The 21,053-nt window shown below is 41.3% G+C and overlaps 1 protein-coding gene across 1 annotated transcript; it reads right to left on the reverse strand.

Annotated features, from left to right (window-relative positions):
- Positions 1-5,503: 5,503 nt before the first annotated feature.
- On the reverse strand, positions 5,504-14,195 carry LOC101693597 (carbonyl reductase [NADPH] 1). Its single transcript, XM_045084528.1, has 3 exons — positions 13,784-14,195; positions 12,866-12,973; positions 5,504-6,172 (listed from the first exon to the last, which is right to left on the reverse strand). Exons 1-3 carry the CDS (start codon positions 14,070-14,072, stop codon positions 5,691-5,693), a joined length of 879 nt encoding a protein of 292 aa, XP_044940463.1. The 5' UTR covers positions 14,073-14,195; the 3' UTR covers positions 5,504-5,690.
- Positions 14,196-21,053: the final 6,858 nt, after the last annotated feature.

The following is a 21,053-nucleotide window of genomic DNA, read 5'->3' on the forward strand; positions in this document are numbered from 1 at the left end:
TTCCTTGTGGCTACATCAGTCTGCTTACTGCATCCATGATCACATGTTTCCTTCAAAACTTCCTCTGCCTCTGTCTATCACAGAATACATGATGACATTTAGAGCCCAGCAAGATAATCCAGGATAGTTCCTTTGCTCAAAATCCTAACTTAAGGGCGCCTGGGTGGCTCAGTGGGTTAAGCCACTGCCTTTGGCTCAGGTCATGATCTCGGGGTCCTGGGATCGAGTCCCGCATTGGACTGTCTGCTCAGCAGGGAGCCTGCTTCCCTCTCTCTCTCTCTCTATCTGCCTGCCTCTCCATCTACTTGTGATCTCTCTCTGTCAAATAAATAAATAAAACCTTTAAAAAAAAACCCTAACTTAAACATCTTTTGAAATATAGAATATTATTTATTCTTTTGCCATAAGTATTAATTAATTCAGAATATTGAGAGAAAAATGAACTGATATGGTGTGTGTGTGCGTGTGTGTATGTACACATACATAAAGGAAGAGAGGGAAAAGGTGTGTGAGATTTATTTTAAGGAACTTTAAAGAATTTCTCACAATTATGGAGGCTGGAAAGTCCAAAATCAGCAGGTAGACCAGTAGGCTGGAGACCCAGGGAAGAGTGGATATTGCAGCTTTATGTCAAAAACAATCTGAAGAGTAACATCAGCAAGGTGGAAGAGTAGGAAGTCCCATCCCTGGTTTTCACACAGAAACACCAATTTGACTGAAGTCCAGAATCTAGTTAATACTCTGAAGTCCTCCAGATGAGCACAAAACTGAGAGGAGCTACAGTGAAATGAGCAAATGGAGAAATGAGTGTCCTCTGGAAATGTTGGTTTTAGACAGGGTTGGAGGTACTTGAGGTAGGAAGGGAGGACATCAGGTGCAAGTGAAGAGGCAGGAAGATAAATATGTGTGCCTGGAGATCTTGGAATATTCTAGGTAGATGACAGATTTTAGGGGTGCCTTATGAATTGCAGGTAGTGAAGTTTCCACTAGCCTGACTAGATCACTCAGAGAGAAGGAGAGAGGAATACTATATTGTAGACTGGCATGTCCAGGACCTTGTGGAAATCAAACGGGAAATCAAGCAAGGCATAGATGCTCTGCAGGGTGTCGATGTCCAGCAGGTGGAAGCATGGATGTTAGCACCATGTCTTTAGAGAACTCACACAGGACATATGATGGTGAAGTAGTGCCTAGTTGGGCCCAGTCACCAGTACCACATCGTGGCAGCCCTGCTAGGCTGAGTGAGGTAATGGATATGTAGAGCAGACATGGTGGGTCATTGGGGGTGCATGCTGTGGGGGCCTGACCACTGCCAGATGCCAGTAGAACTGTGTTCTAGAATCCAGTGCAGTATCACTTCTCGGCCTTTTGGCTAAGATCAAGTGAAGTGTAGAACCCAATGCAGTGACTCTGAAAACCCAAGACTCCAGCTCTGTCCTCCCTCAAAGTAGGGCCCAAATGTTCCAGAAGGTTTCCTAGTGACCCTACGTGAAGTTTGTCTTTACCAGGGATGTACCCTGACCACAAGCAGGACTCTATCCTCTCAGGATCTTACCTCTTAGCCAAGCAATGGTGCACGTTGGGCTGATTTGCTCCCCCAAACAGAGGTGGTTGGTCATGGTTAATAGGGGGTTAGAGATTCATGGTAGTTGAATGAAAATTATTTTTGGAAAACCTCAACAGAAAAAAAAAAGGTACATAAAGATTAACTTGGGAATGTGTCCTTCCTCTGCAGAATGGGAATGGTTGCTTCCTTCTAAGATGCAGTGAAATTGCTTGCACAGGGGAAGTACTTCCAAGGAGAGAGATCCCCTTGCTTTCTTAGAAGAAACTCGAGGAGGAAATAGAGAATTAGGTCCTGGACTGAGACTTGGCTGTGGGCGGGGCTCTCCCTCTCCGTGATTCCAGGGGCCACCAAATTGGAGGGGAGCATTATGAAGCTCATTGTGGACCAAGGTATTGATTGGAATGTTTGATTTAATGGTTACAAAATCCCCTGTATGCCTAAAGTACCTACATTTTGGTTTTATTTAAGATCACAATTAATAATGTTATATATAGTTAGGTGTTATTTTTAAAGTATTGAGGAAAAGAGATCTTTACGATACTAGGATACATTTCCAAACTAGTAGTAGAGATGTTACTGTCTTGTCCTAGACATTGACATTCCTCATGGGTCAGTTTAGAATTACAAGCAAATAGGTGTAAGGTGGTATCTCTTTGTGGTTTTGATTTCTATTTCCCTGATGCCTAATGATGCTGAATATTTTTTTCATGTGTCTGTTCATGTCTACTGCCCCTTTTTCAACTGGGTTATTTGTTTTTTGAGTGTTGAGTTTGAGAAGATCTTTATAGATCTTGGATATAAACCTTTTATCCATAATGTCATTTGCAAATATCTTCTCCCATTCCATGGGCTGCCCGTTAGTTTTGTTGACTATTTCCTTTACTGTGCAGAAGGTTTTTATCTTGATGAAGTCGCAACAGTTCATTTTTGCTTTTGTTACCCTTGACTTTGGAGATGTGGATGAAGGGGAGCCGTCTTACACTGTTGGTGGGATTCCAAGTTGACACTTTGGAAATAGTATGGAGTTTCCTCAAGATGTTAAAAATAGAGCTACCCTACTACCCAGCAATTGCACTACTAGGTATTTACCCACAAAGATACAGATCTAGTGAAAATAAGGGATACATATGCTCTAATGTTCATAGCAGCAATGTCCACAATAGCCCAAACTGGAAGGAGCTGAGATGCCCTTCAACAGATGAATAGATAAAGAAGATGTGGTCCATATTTATAACGGAGTATTACTCAGCCATCAGAAAGGATGAATACCCACCATTTGCATCACCATGGATGGAAATGGAGGTGATTATGCTAAATGAAATAAGTTAAGCAGAGAAAGTCAATTTTTATATGGTTTCAGTTGTATGTGGAACATAAGCATGGATGACCATAGGGGAAGGGAGGGAAATCTGAAGGGGGGAAAAATCACAGAGAGAGATGAGCCATGAGAGACTATGGACCCAAGGAAATGAATTGAGGGTCTCAGAGGGGAGGAAGGTTGGGGAGGGGCAAACGGGGTGATGTGCATTAAGGAAGGCATGTGTTGTGATATACACTGGGTGTTATACACATATAATGAATCACTGAACACTACATCAAAAACTAATGATGTACTATACAGTGGCTAACAAAACATAATAAAAAAAAGAATTACAAGAAAAAGGGAAAATTAACAGTGCTATTAAATAGCAAAACTTGTAAAGAAAACCCCATCTTTAAATAAAGAGCTTTCCCTTATGTCAGGGGCCATCAGCTTTCATTGCCATCTGCTGAAGAGTCCTTGTAAAGAGTGAAAAATAATCATGAGAGGAGAGGAGTCTGTAGCACATGAATGCTTCTGTGAGGGGAGGGAGAGGGTGGGCATTCACTGAGCCCATGGTGAGCCGGGCGTGGTGCAGAGCCATGGCTGTGTCAGGTCCCACTACAGGGACTCCTGATGGTGGACACTTTGCACAGCCATTGTTTTCAGCCTGTCCAACTCTATCAGTTCACTTACTCCTCACAGCAGTGCTATGAGGTATCCCCCATTGTACACTTGAGGAGACTGGCATACAGCAACATGTGGCATTTTGCCACAAGGTCACCCAGTAAAGTGGCAGAGCCAGGACCTTTAGTTTCTAGATGTTTGTGTTCACTGCTTTCCAAGAGGACAGAATAGTATCGTGGACACCCATGGATTCACCAAAGTAACCTCAACAATGATGACTATTTCCCCCCGCCATGTGTTCACCTTCTGTTTGTATTTTGCTGATCCATGTTAATGTTACAAACTTGGTGACCCTTTATCCCTACTTCAATAACACATTCACCTTGAGGAGATTGACAATCGTTCTTTCATATCCATTGAAACCAATCCACATTCACTTTCCCCCTTGTCTCAGCTTGTCTTATGGATGTATCTTAAGCACCCACTCCCATTTCTTTTTTTTTTCTTTTTTATGTTATGTTATGTTAGTCACCATACAGTACTTCATTAGTTTTTGATGTAGTGTTCCATGATTTATTGTTTGCGAATAACACCCAGTGCTCTTTGCAGTACATGCCCTCCTTAGTACTCATCAACAGGCTAACCCATCCCATCCCCCTACCCTCTGAAACCTTCAGGTTATTTCCCAGAGTCCATAGTCTCCCATGGTTCATCTCCTCCTCTGATTCCCCCCCTTCATTTTTCCCTTCCTTCTAATGTCCTCCATGCTATTCTTTATGTTCCACAAATAAGTGAAACCATATGATAATTGTCTTTCTCTGCTTGACCTACTTCACTTAGCATAATCCCCTCCAGTTCCACCAATGTCATGTAAATGGTGGGTATTCATCCTTTCCAATGGTTAAGTAATACTCCATTATCAGTATGGACCATATCTTCTTTATCCATTCATCTGTTGAAAGGCATCTCAGCTCCTTCCACAGTTTGGCTATTTTGGACATTGCTGCTGTGAACATTGGAGTGCATGTGCCCCTTCTTTTACTACATCTGTATCTTTGGGGATAAATACCCAGTAGTGCAATTGCTGGGTCATAGGGTAGCTCGATTTGTAGTTTTTTGAAGAACTGCCACACTGTTTCCAAAGTGTCTGTACCAGCTTGCAATCCCACAAACAGTGTAGGAGGGTTCCCCTTTCTCCACATTCTCTCCAACATTTTTTGTTTCCTGCTTTGTTAATCTTTGCCATTCTAACTGGCATCTCAATGTGGTTTTGATTTGAATTTCACTGATGGCTAATGATGATGAACATATTTTCATGTATCTGTTAGCCATTTGTATGTCTTCTTCGGAGAAATGTCTGTTCATGTCTTCTGCCCACTGTTTGACTTACTTGTTTTTTGGGTGTTGAGTTTGAGAGGTGCCCACTTCCATTTCACACCTCTTAATTATTTTTCCCCCAGTGAATTTGAAATTTAAAGAGACAACAGGGGATGTCTATCCTTCATGGGGTTGTCCATGTTATAGTGGAGTCTGATAAAGTATGTGGGGCAGGGAAATTCAGCCCCATTCATGAATTAATATATCATCTGTGGCGACTCTCAAGCTACAACAGCAGATTTGAGTTATTCCAACAAAAACCATTGGCCTGTAAAGGCAAAAATACTTACTATCTGGCTCTTTCACTGATGTTTACAAAGTCTTGAGTTAAATTGTCCCTTCTCTTGACATGGTGTAGGGTCTGTTGGAGTTTTAGACTTGTTGGCATGAAACGATTTGTACATATTGGCACTTAGATTGTTTATTCATCTATAATGTTCATCCATTATTGACATCAATTCTACTTTATCTCTTTTTTAAAAGTTTATCTATTTATTTATTTATTTATTTTGTAGTGTTCAATGATTCATTACTTGCATATAACACTCAGTGCTCATCACAACACGTGCCCTTCTTAGTATCCATCACTGGCTACCCCATCCCCACTCCCCCTTCCCCTCTGAAACCCTCAGTTTGTTTCCCAGAGTCATACTTTTTATTTTATATCACAGAATAAATCTCAGAAGACTTTACAGAATTAGTAGCCAATTCAGTGTGAGTACCCAATAGGGATGGTGATTTTTTTTTTTTTTTTTTTTTTTTTTTGGTAAGGCTATTGTTGATGGTGTAAGAGTTGTTTTGGTCAAATTATGGCAGATATCAAGTGGGGACCCATGAAGGGAACTGAGAGAGGATTCCCCATTTTTCAACTTTCTTCTCTATAATCATCTCTCCCTGAGGTTTCTCAGCATCGGAGGGCAAAAGGGCCAAGTAGACAGGGATCTCTGCTCCTTCTTCTGGGCTTTTGATGGCTTTCGGTCCACCCATGTCTGTTCTCACCCACCCAGGGCAGCAGGCGTTCAGGAGGATCTTGTCTCCTTTCCTCTGCTCGCTCAGTTTCCTGGCATGGATTCTGGAGAGGACCACGATGCCCATTTTGGACACTCCATATAGGACTTCTTGTATATCAGGCCAGCCCTCCTCCTTGTGCACCCCGTTCTTTACGTCTTCCACAAACTTGTTCATGAGCACCCCCAGCTCCTCTTCTGTGATGGTCTCACTCATAAACTTCTGCTGGAGTTCTGGACTGCAATTTTTAAGGGCTACGAAGCCCATTATGCTAGCCACATTCACCACCCTGCCTAAAATATAATACAAAGAGTCATGAAGAATGGCATGCCTGAGAGTGATAAATACCAAAATTGCTAGTATTTTATTCATTTGGGAGCCAATTACCAGTTTGCTATGAGTGTTAATGAAGACTGCCTCTGTAAATGAAGGACATGATACAGATTTGAACCTTGTTTTACCCATAATGTCTCAGAGGATGTCAGAAAATGACCTCCTGGGACTGGGCAGTGCCCATCTAGATGTTCCATAAAGAAAAGATCATGCCTTATATAGGAACATGCTAAGCAGAGTGTAAGGAGGCACTCCCTGAAGTTCTAACTAGAGAACCGCTTTTCCTTATAGGTCCTCCTTGGACCGCCTGAAGATCTTGTGGTCACTTGTTTAGTCCTCTATTAACAAGTGTCTATTAACCAAGAAATGGCTGATCAGTTTACTGATGGCATTTGAAGGTGAGCAGACTGCACTGGGTTAGGGAGGCTGTCACTCTGGGGTGGCCAGGTAAAAACAAATCACCTCGGTGGACTGAGTTGCCTGCTTTTTTCTCTAGGTTTGGGATTACATATCTTGGGGGCAGTGACAGAGTGCCTGGAAATATGGTCATGGAAAGGGGCAGTGGAAAGTGACATGTTAAGGAGATGGTATAAAAAGAAATGAAGTCCATGCTAGCATAGGTAAACCTTGAGAACATTATCTGAAATAAAGAGGGCAGTCACAAAAGACCATTCTATATGATTCTGTACATGAATGTATTAAAAAAGGAAATGCACAGACAGAAAATATATTTGTGGTTGCTTGGGGCAGAGGAATGGGTTGGGCTGATGACAGTGTGCTGCTAGTCTTGAAGCAGTGATGGTTCCACAACTCTGCCCATTACTAAAATCCCTAGTTGGATATCTGAGGTGGGTGAAGCGTGCAATACATGAACTGTATCTCAATAAAGCTGTTAAAAGTGTAAAGCAATGACATACTTCTTACTAACTCTTTTTTGAGAATATCATTAGCAATTGTAACAATGAACTTATAGTGACATGTATAAGTAAATGGTTTACTATTTTTATATATTTATTTAATTATTTACAGATTTATTTATTTATTTTAGGGAGAGTCTGAGCGAGAGAGCACTGAAATAATGAGTAGGGTTGGTCAATGGAAGATAGAGAGAGAAAATCCCAAGAAGAGTCTCTGCAGAGCATAGAGACTGACCTGAGAGTGATAAATACCAAAATGTGGACTCAATTCCACAACCGTGAGATCATGACCTGAGCTGATGATACTAAGAGTTGGTGACTAGTCCCACTGAGCCACCCAGGTGTTCCTATTTTTATGTTTAAATGAGTATTTTCAGCATTATAGAAAGGTTGAGATGGGACACCTGGGTGACTCATTCGGTTAAGTGTCTGCCTTTAGCTCAGGTCATGATCCCAGGGTCCTGAGATCAAGTCCCACATTGTGCTTCTTGCTCAGTGGGGAGCCTGATTCTTCTGCTTGTGGTCTCTCTGACAAATAAGTAAATAAAATAAAAAAGAGAAAGTTTATGAGATCATACCAACAGTAAGAGATTCAAGAAAATTAGAAAGCTCTCCTTTTTAATGTAAATATCCAGGAAGGACAGTCATTGTCACTTAACTCTAAGCTCCCTCTTACTAAGGATTGGCAGTGCCAGGAAAGTTCAGTGGAAGAGAGAATGACTGGCACTCTGACTCTTATGAAGTAGTGTTTAGAGAGAATGAAAATGAATGAAAAAAACTATCTTAATGTAACAGTCTTCTAAGATGAACACCTTTAAGAACGGGGTCCTTTACTCTAGTCCTTTGTTTCACCTACAAGATGTTAAGTGTGAGGTTCATGGAACCTATTTCTCAAATGTTTTAATGAGTACTGCTATAAACTATTGAACACTATGGAAGAAATTGAAGAAGACAGAAGGAAATGGAAAAACAGTTTATGTTCACGGATTGGAACAACATAGATTGTTAAAATGTCTATACTATTCAAGTACTCTACATATTCAATTGCTATCAAAATAACACCAGATTTTTCAGAGAGCTAGAACAAAGAATTCTAAATTTGAGTGGAACCAGAGAAGACTCCAGATAGCCAAAGGAATGTTGAAGAAGAAAAGCCAAGTGGGAGGCATCACAATTCTGGACTTCAAGCTATATTATAAAGCTGTAGTCATCAACAGTATGGAACTGGCACAAAAAGCGACACATAGATCATTGGAACAGAATAGAGAACCCAGAAATGGACCCTCAACTCTATGGTCAACTAATCTTCAACAAACCAGGAAAGAATATCCTATGGAAATGAAGGAGTCTCTTCAACAAATGGTGTTGAGAAAACTGGACAGCCAAATGTGGAAGAATGAAACTGGAACACTTTCTTACACTATACACAAAAATAAATTCAAAATGGATGGAGGACCTGGATGTAGACAAGAATCTATCCAAATCCTAGAGGAGAAAGTGTGCAGCAACCTCTTTAACCTCAGCCACAGCAAATTCTTACTAGACACATCTCCAGAGGCAAGGGAAACAAAGCACAAATGAACTATTGGGACCTCATCAAGATAAAAACTTTCTGCAGAGAGATGGAAAGAATCAACAAAATGGAAAGGTGACCAATGGAATGGGAGAAGAAATTTGCAAATGACATATCTGATAAAGGGTTAGTATCTAAAATCAATAAAGAACGTCTCAAACTCAACATGGCAAAAATAAATATGCCCATAAGAAATGTGCAGAGGATAAGAATAGATGCTTTTCCGAAGAAGACATCCAGATGGCTAACAGACACGTGAAAAGATGCTCAACATTACTCATCATCAGGGAAATACAACTCCAAATCACAATGAGATACTACTTCACACCTGTCAGAATGGCTGCAATTGCCCACTCAGGAAAGAACAGATGTTCGTGTGGATGGGGAGAGTGGGGAACACTTTTGCACTGTTGGTGGGAATGCAAACTGGTGCAGACACCCTGGAAAGCAGTCCGGAGGTTCCTCAAAAAGTTAAAAATGGAACTACCCTATGACCCAGCAATTGCACTACTAAATGTGCTCATCCAAAGGATACAAAAATGCTGATTCTTAGGGACACACGCACCCCAGTGTTTATAGCAGCACTATTAACAATAACCAGATTATGGAAATAGTACAAATGTCCATCAACTGACTAATGGATAAAGAAGATGTGGTATACATATATACATATATATAGAAAGCTATACATATATATAGAAAGCAATGTTACTCAGCCATCAAAAAGAACGAAATCTTGCCATTTGTAACAACGTGGTTGGAAGTAGCGTGTATTATGTTAAGCCAAATTGGTCAGTCAGAGAAAGACAAGTGTCATATGATTTCACTCATACAAAAAAAAAAACCAAACAAACAAAAAACAAAAAACAAACAGATGAACGTAGGGGAAGGAAAGGAAAAATAAAATAAGATAAAAACAGAGGAGGCTAAGCATAAGAGACTCTTAAGTATAAAGAACAAATTGAGGGTTGATGGGGGGGTGGTTGGGGGATGGACTAAATGGGTGATGGGCATTAAGGAAGGCACTTGTTGGGATGAGCACTGAGTGTTATATGTGAGTGATGAATCACTAAATTCTATTCCTCAAACCAATACTACAGTATATGTTAACTATAATTTAAATAAAAAAATTTTAGTGAGTTCTTCTCAGATATATATTACTTACCACTAGATTTATTTTCAAAAATATTGTCTGCCTGTCTCACAATAGGAAAAATACATATTCATGATTCAAAAGTGCAAAAATAAGACAAGATGGGACAGAGGGACCCACACTGGGTAACTGGTATACCAGAAAGGCAGCTGCCTTTACTCACAGGGGCTCAGGACTATTTTCTCATGTACCTGTAGTGGAGATAGTAGATGGAAAAACTCTCTTAACTTTCTGTAGACTGTTTGTAACGAAGTGATGCCTTGTTTTCTATTCCATATTGTCTATCTCAGGAAGTCTAGAATCAGCTGTGAAAATATTGGCCTGTGTTATAAGTGAAACCTGATGGGGAGTCAAAAGTTCTTGTAGGTGAATTCCTAGATGTGGATGCTAGAACCAGTCCGTCTTCCCCCAGCCTGTCCCACCCAATTACCACATTCCCCAAGGGGGCAAAGTGACCAGCCGGGCCTTCTCCGTAGAACTGGGTGAGACTATAGACCCTTCAGGACTGATAGCTCAGGACATGAAACAGTGGGGCAGAAAACGGAAATAACTTGTGGAGCTTCCGTAGCAAAGACTCTGATCCAAACAATTTTGTCTTCTAGTTACTCTCATGGCTTTCAAGAGTCATTTCAGGGACTCTGAACTAGAATGCACACACCTGTGCTCTAAGAACTGTGTGGGCCATCTTGTTGTCCTTGTGATAAGTGTGTGTGTGAGGGCATGTGGGTGTGTGAGATGTGTGTGTGTGTGTGTGTGTGTGTGTGTGAGAGAGAGAGAGAGAGAGAGAGACCTTTAGTACTGTAATTTCTCCACCCAATTCCTCTAGTGGTTTTTCAGAGTTCTAGATGTAGCAAAGCAGCTTTTCAAATGACGGTTGAGAACTTCTTCTTTAAGGTTTCTTTTGTAAGTGTAGCATTGACAAGTTTATATTTCTTCCTAGTACTTTAGCTAATATCTGATGAACAAGAATTTTCCGATTTGAAACATTTGCTTGACTCCTTAGACATGAGTATACCTTAATATCTTTTTGAAATAAATGTGTAGTATAATTTAAAGAGAAAAGGGAAGACAGCAGTTAATTACTTTCAAATTCAGGAGTATGAATTTGGAGGATGGGCTGGGAAAGCCATGGAATGTGGGATGGAATGTACATGGCCTAGACACTGATTGCCTGGTGGTGGCAATCAAGAAGGTGGTGGGCACCTCTTATTATTAGTGTTATTTTTTTTGGCTCAATTATTTCAGCAAAACTCTTTTTTGAAGGAAGAATTTAAAAAGAAGAAAAATCAACATCTGCTATCCCGCATAGTCCTTAGGCTCACAGTTCTCTTTCATTTTGTCCTTCCATGCCAAAAAACAAAAAAACAAAACAAAAACAAAAAACAGAGCAAACACAGGGCTCCGGAATGTGTTCTGCACCCACCGAGAACTGGTGAAGTCATTCAAGATTGTCCTTCATGTCTTAGGTTGGGAAGTATGAGAGAGAAGGGACAGTATTTTTTTGCTTTCGGTTATCCTAGCTAGGATTTCTCCCAGATAGTGTCCCAAAGAGGGTTAATTCCTGGTAACATGGCTGCAGTGGTTGGCATCTTCCCAGCTAATGGAAGAACTCCCCTATTTCAAAAAGCAAGAAAACCCTACGTTCACACTGAGAATGTAGCTTGCATTTCCATGTCCATGAAGTCCAGTTTCCCTGAGGCAAGAAGAGTTGTTTGATTAGAGCCTGCCTTAGCGAATGCAGAAGAGCACTCCCTCCTCATTCTGGTCTAAGGCCAACACACAGCAAGCACCAACACTGCTCGGTAGGTGAGAAGAATTTCTCAGCCAGAAGTCATTTTTGCTTTCTAAGGGAATACCTGTAGGATGTGTGGTGGCACAAGGAACTCCATCCCACTCAAGTGTTGTGGTGAGTAAAGGAGTCAGGTGACATCTGAGAGCTGCCCTTTGAGATGCCAGTGAAGCCAGTGAATGTTAGAAGAAGCAGTAGAACTCTCCAGGACAGAAGAGGAATTGGGGGCAGAACCGAGGGTCAACTGTACCCGCATGTTTTTAATTCAAGCCAGAATATTAATCTTCCTAAAAGTGTCAGCTTCCCTCTTAATGAGTGTAGTAAAAGGGCTGTGCTTCCCCCTATCACGTTCTCATGGGGTGAAGTATTATAGTAGTTGACAACCAAGGAATTATGGCAGTTTGTTTTGTGCAGAGCATTGAACCAGGGGAAGGGGAGTTGGTGGGCCTGGACTTTGGCAGATCTGACAGAGATGCCTACAAGTGACGCTCAGGCTTGGGCTTTGCTTCTGAAGATCTTTTGGGAGCAAGTGAGCCCTCAGAGAGTACAGAGAATGCTCAGAGAGGAAAAGACTGAAGAAGCAGGGTGTCTTAGGAAGGTTGAAATAATCCAAAAACGACAGCTGAGTGTGTGGTGGGGTTTGTGACCAGGTTGTGTGTGGGAAATGATAAGTGTTTTGGAAATGTAGATGTTTAGATGGCGGTGCAGGATGGGTGCTGGAAGGGTGGGATTTGGGGAGGGGCAGGGGGCATCCTGAGGAGAAGGAGAGGCAGGAAGGGAACTATGTGTGTCTGGAACTCTGGGATTGTTTTAGGTAGGTGACAGATATTAGCGGGACCTGAGAGGTTCGGAGAGTGTGGAGTCCACTAGTCTGGATAAAATCCCTAGGAGAGACGGAGAGGGAGAAGAAAGTGTTCAGAAAGGAATCCTCGGGGATCTTCTCTTGTGAGTGACATTGAGGCAGTAAAAGGTCTCTCTGAGGAGTTTTGAACGATGACTGGAAGGATAAGACAGAGCCAGCTGTGAAGGACCAATGAGACAGAGGACACTGCTGACTGTAAGAGTCCTGAGGCAGAGGTACACTGTCCAGGTTGAGATTTGGTAATCAGATTCAGGGTGTGGCCGAGCAGGGAGAGGAGCCAGCATCTGTAGATGAGGCCAGAGAGGCAGGGGCCAGATCACTCCCGAAACACCATAGCTTGGGGCCCTCCTCAGGCTCACCTTGGGGTTTCATTAGAGGCAGGAGTTCTCTGCACACATCTCGGGTACCAAAGAAGTTGGTTTTCATGGTCACTTCTGCTTGAATATGAAAGGGTGTGGTGTCACCAGCTGTTAGGGGAAGAGGAGAACAGATTAATAAATAATAGCCATCTGAGAACATTCCATGAGTGACAGTAACATTTGTTTTTTGTACATGCAATCTGGTGAATTCTCATTGATGTCTGCGTTACTGAACTCTATTTTCCCACTGTGTTGTATCTGCTGTGTTAATGCTGTGTAGCTTGGTAAGTTGGCATCATTCCAGGAGGCTAAGGGAAGTGTGCATAGTGGGATTTCTGTGTATATTTTTTTCCCAATTTGTTATTTATTAAATTTAAGTTAAACATTAACTGTGCGGGCACATGGGTGATTCAGACGGTTAAGCATCTGCCTTTGGTTCAGGTCATGATTTCCAGGTCCTGGGCTGGAGCCCCATGTCAGACTCTCAGCTCAGCAGGGAGTCTTGCTTCTCTCTTTCCCTCTGCCTCTTCCCCTGCTTGTAGTCTCCCTCTTTCTATCTCAAATGAATAAATAAAAAAATCTTAAAACAAACTAACTAACTAAAAACCCAACAGAACAACCAAAGAAAAACATTAACTGAATGGCTGTGATCCAAACCAAATGAAACATACAAAAATCTCTTGTCAGGTCCCTGAGATTGATTCATGGCTAAACCAAGGTGCTTTGGTTGGAAAGGCTTGCAACCCGCGGAGGTTTCTGCTCTCCCTCTGCCTCCAGTATGACCTCCTTCTGTAGGGAGACCCTTCTAGATCTTATTGGAGCTGTGGCCCCCACAGTATTGGTTCAGGCACCAACCCCAACCCATCCTTGGTGGTCCCCTAAGGGAGGTTGGTGCCCTAAGTGTTCCTGTGTCCTTACGCTTGAATATGATGCCCGCGTTGTTGACCAGCACGTCCAGGCCCCCGTACTCCCTGCGCAGGAAGTCGCGCAGGGCGCGGATGCTCTGCAGGTCGTCGATGTCCAGCAGGTGGAAGCGGGGACTCAGGCCCTCGGCCTGGAGCTGCTGCACCGCCGCGCGGCCCCGCGCCTCATCCCGCGCCGTGAGCACCACGTCCCCTGAGAACTGTTGGCACAGGTCACGCACGATGACGAAGCCGATGCCCTTGTTGGACCCGGTCACCAGTGCCACTCGCTGGGATGATGACATGGCTGTGAGGAGAGCAAGCAGTACCCTCTGTGGTGAGGTAATGTGCTGTGGGGTACGCGGAGGGCTGGTGGTGCTGAGGTCTAGGGCAGTCAGAGATGCCAGTAAACATGTGTTCTAGTCTCCAGCATTGTGGCTTTTAATGCCCAAGGCTCCGCCTCAGTCCCTCCATAGAAGGAGGGGCCAAATGTCCTAGAAGATTTCCTAATAACACTATCCCAGGTCTGTCCCTCCAGTAGCTGCACCCTGAGCCCAAACTAGACTCCACCCTATTAGGATCCCTCCTCTGAGGCAAATGGTGGTTCAGGTTACAATGAAATGCTCACCAAAATAAAGGTGGTTGGTGATGGGTTATCAGGGGCTAGAGATTCATGGTAGTTGACCCAAAATCATTTTGGGAATACCTCAAAAGGAATAAAAGGAGTAGATAGTCTTGGGAATGTGTCCTTCCTCTGCAGAATGGAAATAGTTGGGTTCTTCCAAGGGGTGGTGAAATTTCTGGCATAGGGAAAGTGCTTCTGAGGCTACAGGTCCCCTTCTGTTCCTAGGAGAAATTCAAGAAGGAGAAATAGAGAATTTGGTCCTGTGGCGAGACTTGGCTATGGGCAAGGCTCTCCCTCTGCATGATTCCAAAGGTCTCTGAGTGTAAGGGGATATTTATGAAGCCACTATGGGCTAAGGTATTGATCAGAATGTTTTGATTTAATGGTCACATATCTCATTTGCCTCAACTGCCCACTTTTTGAGTTCAGTTAAGGTCACAGTTAAAAAGTATTTTATATAATTAGGTGTTGCTTTAAAATATCAAGGAGGGGCACCTGGGCGGCTCAGTCATTAAGCATCTGCCTCCAGCTCAGGTCATGAGCCAAGGGTCCTGGGATGGAGCCCGGTATCAGGCTCCCTGGCTCCCTGTTCAGCGGGAAGCCTGCTTCTCCCTCTCCTACTCCCCTGCTTGTGTTCCTTCTCTCACTGTCTCTCTCTGTCTGTCAAATAAAAAAAATAGTATATCAAGGGAAAAAGACCTATGACACCTCAGAGTACTTTTGCAAATGTATGGTAAAGATACACAATGTTTTTCTAGACATTAATATTCCTCATGTATCAATTCTGAAATGCAAAGAAAAAATTAAATGCATAATAAACAGGGAGGAGGTTTTCATCCCTTTTGAAGTGAAAAATTTCTTTTTATTAACATAAAATGTATTATGTGCCCCAGGGGTATAGGTCTGTGAATCATCAGTCTCACACATTTCACAGCACTCACCAGAGCACATGCCCTTCCCAATGTCTGTGACCCAGCCACACCATCCCTACCCCCCAACTCCCAGCAAACCTCAGTTTGTTTCATGAGATCAGGAGTCTCTTACGGTTTTTCAACACCCCCCACCCCGATTCCATCTTTTTTTAAAATTTAATTTAATTTTTTTAAAATTTAATTTTTTCAGTGTTCCAAGATTCATTGTTTATGCACCACACCCAGTGCTCCACACAATACGTGCCCTCCATAATACCACCACCAGGCTCACCCAACCCCCTTACCCCCTCACCTCCCAGAATGCACCTGATCTTGACTGACCTTGGATGCTAAGCATAGTTGGGCCTGGTTAGTATTAGATGGGAGACCACTCGATCCCATCTTATTTCCTTTATTCCCACCCTAACCCCCATGATCCCCTGTACTGCCTCTCAAATTCCTCATATCAGAGAGATCAAATGATAATTGTCTTTCTTTCTCCGATTGGCTTATTTCATTTAGCATGATACCCTCTAGCTCCATCCACGTTGTTGCAAATGGCAATATTTTGTTTCTATTGATGACTTCATAGTATTCCTTTGTGTATATATACCACATCTTCTTTATTCATTCATCTATTGATGGACATCTAGGTTCTTTCCATAGTTTGGCTATTGTGGACATTGCTGCTATAAACACTTGGGTGCATGTGCCCCTTCAGATCACTACATTTGTATCATTAGGGTAAATACCCTGTAGGGCAATTGCGGGGTTGTAGGGTAACTCTATTTTAAACTTTTTGAGGAACCTCAATACTGTTTTCCAGAGTGGTTGCACCAGCTTGCATTCCCACCAACAGTGTAGGAGGGTTCCCCTTTCTCCACATCCTCGCCATTGTCTGTCATTTCCTGACTTCTTAATTTTAGCCATTCTGACTGGTGTGAGGTGATATCTCATTGTGGTTTTGATTTGTATTTCCCTGATGCTGAGTGATATTGGAGCACTTTTTCATGTCTGTTGGCCATCTGGATGTCTTTTTAGCAGAACTATTTGTTCATGTCTTCTGCCCATTTTCTGATTGGATTGTTTGTTCTTTGGGTGTTGAGTTTGCTAAGCTCTTTATAGATTTTGGATACTAGCCCTTTATTTGAAATGTTGTTTGCAAATATCTCCTCCCATTCTGTCAGTTGTCTTTGGTTTTGTTAACTGTTTCCTTTGCTGTGCAAAAGATTTTGATCTTGATGAAATCCCAATAGTTCATTTTTGCCCTTGCTTCCCTTGCCTTTGGCGATGTTCCTAGAGGAATTTGCTGTGGCTGAGGTCGAAGAGGTTGCTGCCTGTGTTCTCCTCAAGGATTTTGATGGATTCCTTTCTCACATTGAGGTTCTTCATCCATTTGAGCCCATTTTTGTGTGTGGTGTAAGGAAATGGTCCAGCTTCATTCTTCTGCATTCTTCCTGACCTTTGTGTGTGGTGTAAGGAAATGGTCCAGCTTCATTCTTCATCCATTTGAGCCCATTTTGTGTGTGGTGTAAGGAAATGGTCCGGCTTCATTCTTCTGCATTCTTCCAATTTTCTCAACACCATTTGTTGAAGAGGCTGTCTTTTTTCTGTTGGACATTCTTTCCTGCTTTTTTGAAGATTAATAAACCATAGAGTTGAGGGTCCATTTCTGGGCTCTCTATTCTGTTCCATTGATCTTTGTGTCAGTTTTTGTGCCAGTACCATACTCTCTTGATGATTACAGCTTTGTAATAGAGCTTGAAGTCTGGAATTCTGATGTTGCCAACTTTGGTTTTCTTTTTCAACATTCCTCTGGCTATTTGGGGTCTTTTCTGGTTCCATATAAATTTATAAATTTGTTCCATTTCTTTGAAAAAAATTGATGGTATTTCGATAGGGATTGCATTAAATGTGTGTACTGCTTTAGATAGCATAGACATTTTCACAATATTTTTACTTCCAATCTATGAGCATGGAACATTTTTCCATTTCTTTATATCTTCCTCAATATCTTTTATGAGTATCCCGTAGTTTTCAGAGTATAGATTTTCCTCTTTGGTTAGGTTTATTCCTAGGTGTCTTATGGGTGCAATTGTAAATGGGATCGACTCCCTAATTTCTCTGTCTTCTGTTTTGTTGTTGGTGTATAGAAATACAACTGATTTCTGTGCATTGATTTTATATCCTGACACTTTACTGAATTCCTGTATGAGTTCTAGCAGTTTTGAAGTGGAGTTTTTTGGGTTTTCCACAAAAAGTATCATATCATTGGCAAAGAGTGAGAGTCTGACTTCTTCTTTGCCAATTCAGATGACTTTTATTTCTTTTTGTTGTTGTCTGATTGCTGAGGCTAGGACTTCTAGTTCTATGTTGAATAGCAGTGGTGATAGTGGACATCCTTGCCATATTCCTGACCTTAGGGGAAAGCTCCCAATTTTTCCCCACTAAGAGTGATACTCACTGTGGGTTTTTCATAGATGGCTTGATGACACTGAGGTAAGTACCCTCTATGCCTACACTGTGAAGAGTTTTGATCAAGAAGGGATGCTGTACTTTGTCAAATACTTTTAAGCATCTATTGAGAGTATCATATGTTCTTGTTCTTTCTTTTATTAATGTATTGTATCACTTAGATTGATTTGTGGATGTTGAACCAAACTTGCAGCCCAGGAAGAAATTCCACTTGGTCATGATGAATAATCCTTTTAAGGTACTGTTGGATCCTATTGACTAGTATTTTGGTGAGAATTTTTGCATCCATATTCATGAAGGATATTGGTCTGTAATTCTCCTTTTTAATGGGGTCTTTGTTTTGGGATCAAAATGCTGGCCTCATCAAATGAGTTTGCAAGTTTTCCTTCCATTTCTATTTTTTGAAACAGTTTCAGGAGAATAGGTATTGATTCTTATTTAAATGTTCAGTAGAATTCCCTGGGAAGCTGTCTGGATCTGGGCTCTTGGTTTTTGGGAGAGTTTTGATGACTGCTTCAACCTCCCCACTGTTTATGGGTCTATTCAGGTTTTCTATTTCTTCCTGGTTCATTTTGGTAGCTTCTATGTCTCTAGGAATGCATCCATTTCTTCCAGATTGTCACATTTGCTGGGGTATAGTTCCTCATAATATGTTCCTATAATTATTTATATTTCTTTGGTGTTGATTGTGATCTCTCCTCTTTCATATACAATTTTAATTAATTTGGGTCCTTTCTCTTTTCTTTTTGATAAGTCTGGCCAGGGGTTTATCAATCTTATTAATTCTTTCAAAGAACCAGCTCCTAGTTTTATTGGTTTGTTTTACTGTTCTTTTGGTTTCTATTTCATTGATTTCTGCTCTGATCTTTATAATTTCTCTTCTCCTGCTGGGTTTAGGTTTTCTTTGCTGTTCTTTCAGCAACTACTTTAGGTGTAGGGTTAGGTTGTATATGTGAAATCTTTCTTATTTCTTATTCTCTGAGAATAAGAGTAAATCTTGTATAGTGATATACTTCCCTTATAAGAATGCCTTTGCTGCATCCCAGATATTTCGAACAGTTATGTGTTCATTTTCATTTGTTTCTGTGAATTTTTAAAATTCTTCTTTAATTTCCTGGTTGATCCCTTCATTCTTTAGTAGGATGCTCTTTAGCCTCCAGGCATTTGAGTTCTTTCCAACTTTCCTCTTATGGTTCACTTTTAGTTTCAGAGCATTGTGGTCTGAAAATATACAGAATGATCCCAATCTTTTGGTACTGGTTGAGACCTGATTTGTGACCCAGGATGTGATCTATTCTGGAGAATGTTCCATGTGCACTAGAGAAGAATGAGTAGTCTGTTACTTTGGGATAAAATGTTCTGAATATATCTGTGATGTCCATCTGGCCCAGTGTGTCATTTAAAGCCGTTATTTCCATGTTGATCTTTTGCTTAGATAATCTATCCATTTCAGTAAGAGGGGGTGTTAAAGTCCCCTGCTATTATTTTATTATTGTTGATGTGTTTCTTTGATTTTGTTATTAATTGGTTTATATAATCGGCTGCTCCCATGTTAGGGGCATAGATATCTAAAAGTTTTAGATCTTCTTGTTGGAGAGACCCTTTAAGTAAGATATAGTGTCCTTTTTCATCTCTTATTATAGTCTTTGGCTTGAAATCTAATTTGTCTGATAAAGGGATTGCCACCCCAGCTTTCTTTTGATGTCCATTAGCATGATACATTGTTTTCCATCTCCTCACTTTCAATCTGGAGGTGCCTTTGGGTCTAAAATGAGTTTCTTGTAGACAGCATATTGATAGGTAGACTTCCTGATGTCTTGTGTCTTTTGATTGGGGCATTTAGCCCATTTACATTCAGGGTAACTATTGAAAGATATGAATTTAGTGCCACTGTATTCCCTGTAAGGTGACTGTTACTGTATATTGTCTCTGTTCTTTCTGATCTATGTTACTTTTAGGCTCTCTCTTTGCTTTAAGGACCCCTTTCAATATTTCCTGTAGGGGTGGCTTCATGGTTGGAAGTTCTTTTAATTATTGTTTGTCCTGGAAGCTTTTTATTTCTCCTTCTATTTTTAATGACAGCCTAGCTGGATATAGTATTCTTGGCTGCATATTTTTCTCATTTAGTGCTCTGAATATATCATGCCACTCTTTTCTGGCCAGCTAGATCTCTGTGGATAGGTCTGCTGCCAGTCTAGTATTTCTACCATTGTGTTACAGACCTCTTGTCCTGAGCTACTTTCAGGATTTTCTTTTTGTCTCTGAGTCTTGTAAGTTTTACTATTAGAGATGATGGGGTATGGACCTATTTTTATTGGTTTTGGGGGGTTATATGTGCCTTCTGGATTTTTTTTTTAAGATTTTATTTATTTATCAGAGAGAGAGGGAGAGAGAGCGAGCACAGGCAGACAGAATGGCAGGCAGAAGCAGAGGGAGAAGCAGGCTCCCTGCCGACCAAGGAGCCCGATGTGGGACTCGATCTTAGGACGCTAGGATCATGACCTGAGCTGAAGGCAGCTGCTTAACCAACTGAGCCACCCAGGCATCCCTGCCTTCTGGATTTTGATGCATGTTTCCTTCCTCAAATTAGGGAAGTTCTCCACTATAATTTGCTCCAGTATACCTTCTGCCCCTCTCTTTCTTTCTTCTTCTGGATCCCAATTATTCTAAGATTGTTTCATCTTATGGTATCACTTTTCTCTCAAATTCTCCCCTCGTGGTCCAGTAGTTGTTTATCTCTCTTTTCTTAGCTTCTTTATTCTCCATAATTTGGTCTTCTATTTTACTAATTCTCTCTTCTGCCTCATGTATCCTAGTGTAAGAGCCTCCATATTTGATGGCATCTCATTAATAGCTTTTTAAATTTTAGCTTGGTTAGATTTTAGTTCTTTTATTTCTCCTGAAAGGGATTCTCTATTATGTTCTATGCTTTCTTCAAGCCCAGCTAGTATCTTTGTAATTGTCATTCTGAATTCTAGTCCTGCCATCTTACTAATGTCTGTATTGATTAGGTCCCTAGCAGTTGGTACTTCCTCTTGTTCTTTTTATTTTTTTTGAGGTGAGTTTATCTGTTTAGTCATTTCATCCAGATAAGAATATATGATTGAGGGAACAAAATTCTAAAAGGGTTACAATGACCCCAGAAAAATATGCACTAACCAAATCAGAAGAGACCTGAAACTGGTGGAGATGAGAAAGGAGAGAGAAAATATATGATCAGGCTGGTGAACATAACAGAGCCACACACTTGATTTTGGGTATATTTTGGACTGTTG

This window comes from Mustela putorius, unplaced genomic scaffold, assembly GCF_011764305.1.
Source record: "Mustela putorius furo isolate JIRA1106 unplaced genomic scaffold, ASM1176430v1.1 tig00000765_pilon_pilon_pilon, whole genome shotgun sequence".
Taxonomy (NCBI): domain Eukaryota; kingdom Metazoa; phylum Chordata; class Mammalia; order Carnivora; family Mustelidae; genus Mustela; species Mustela putorius.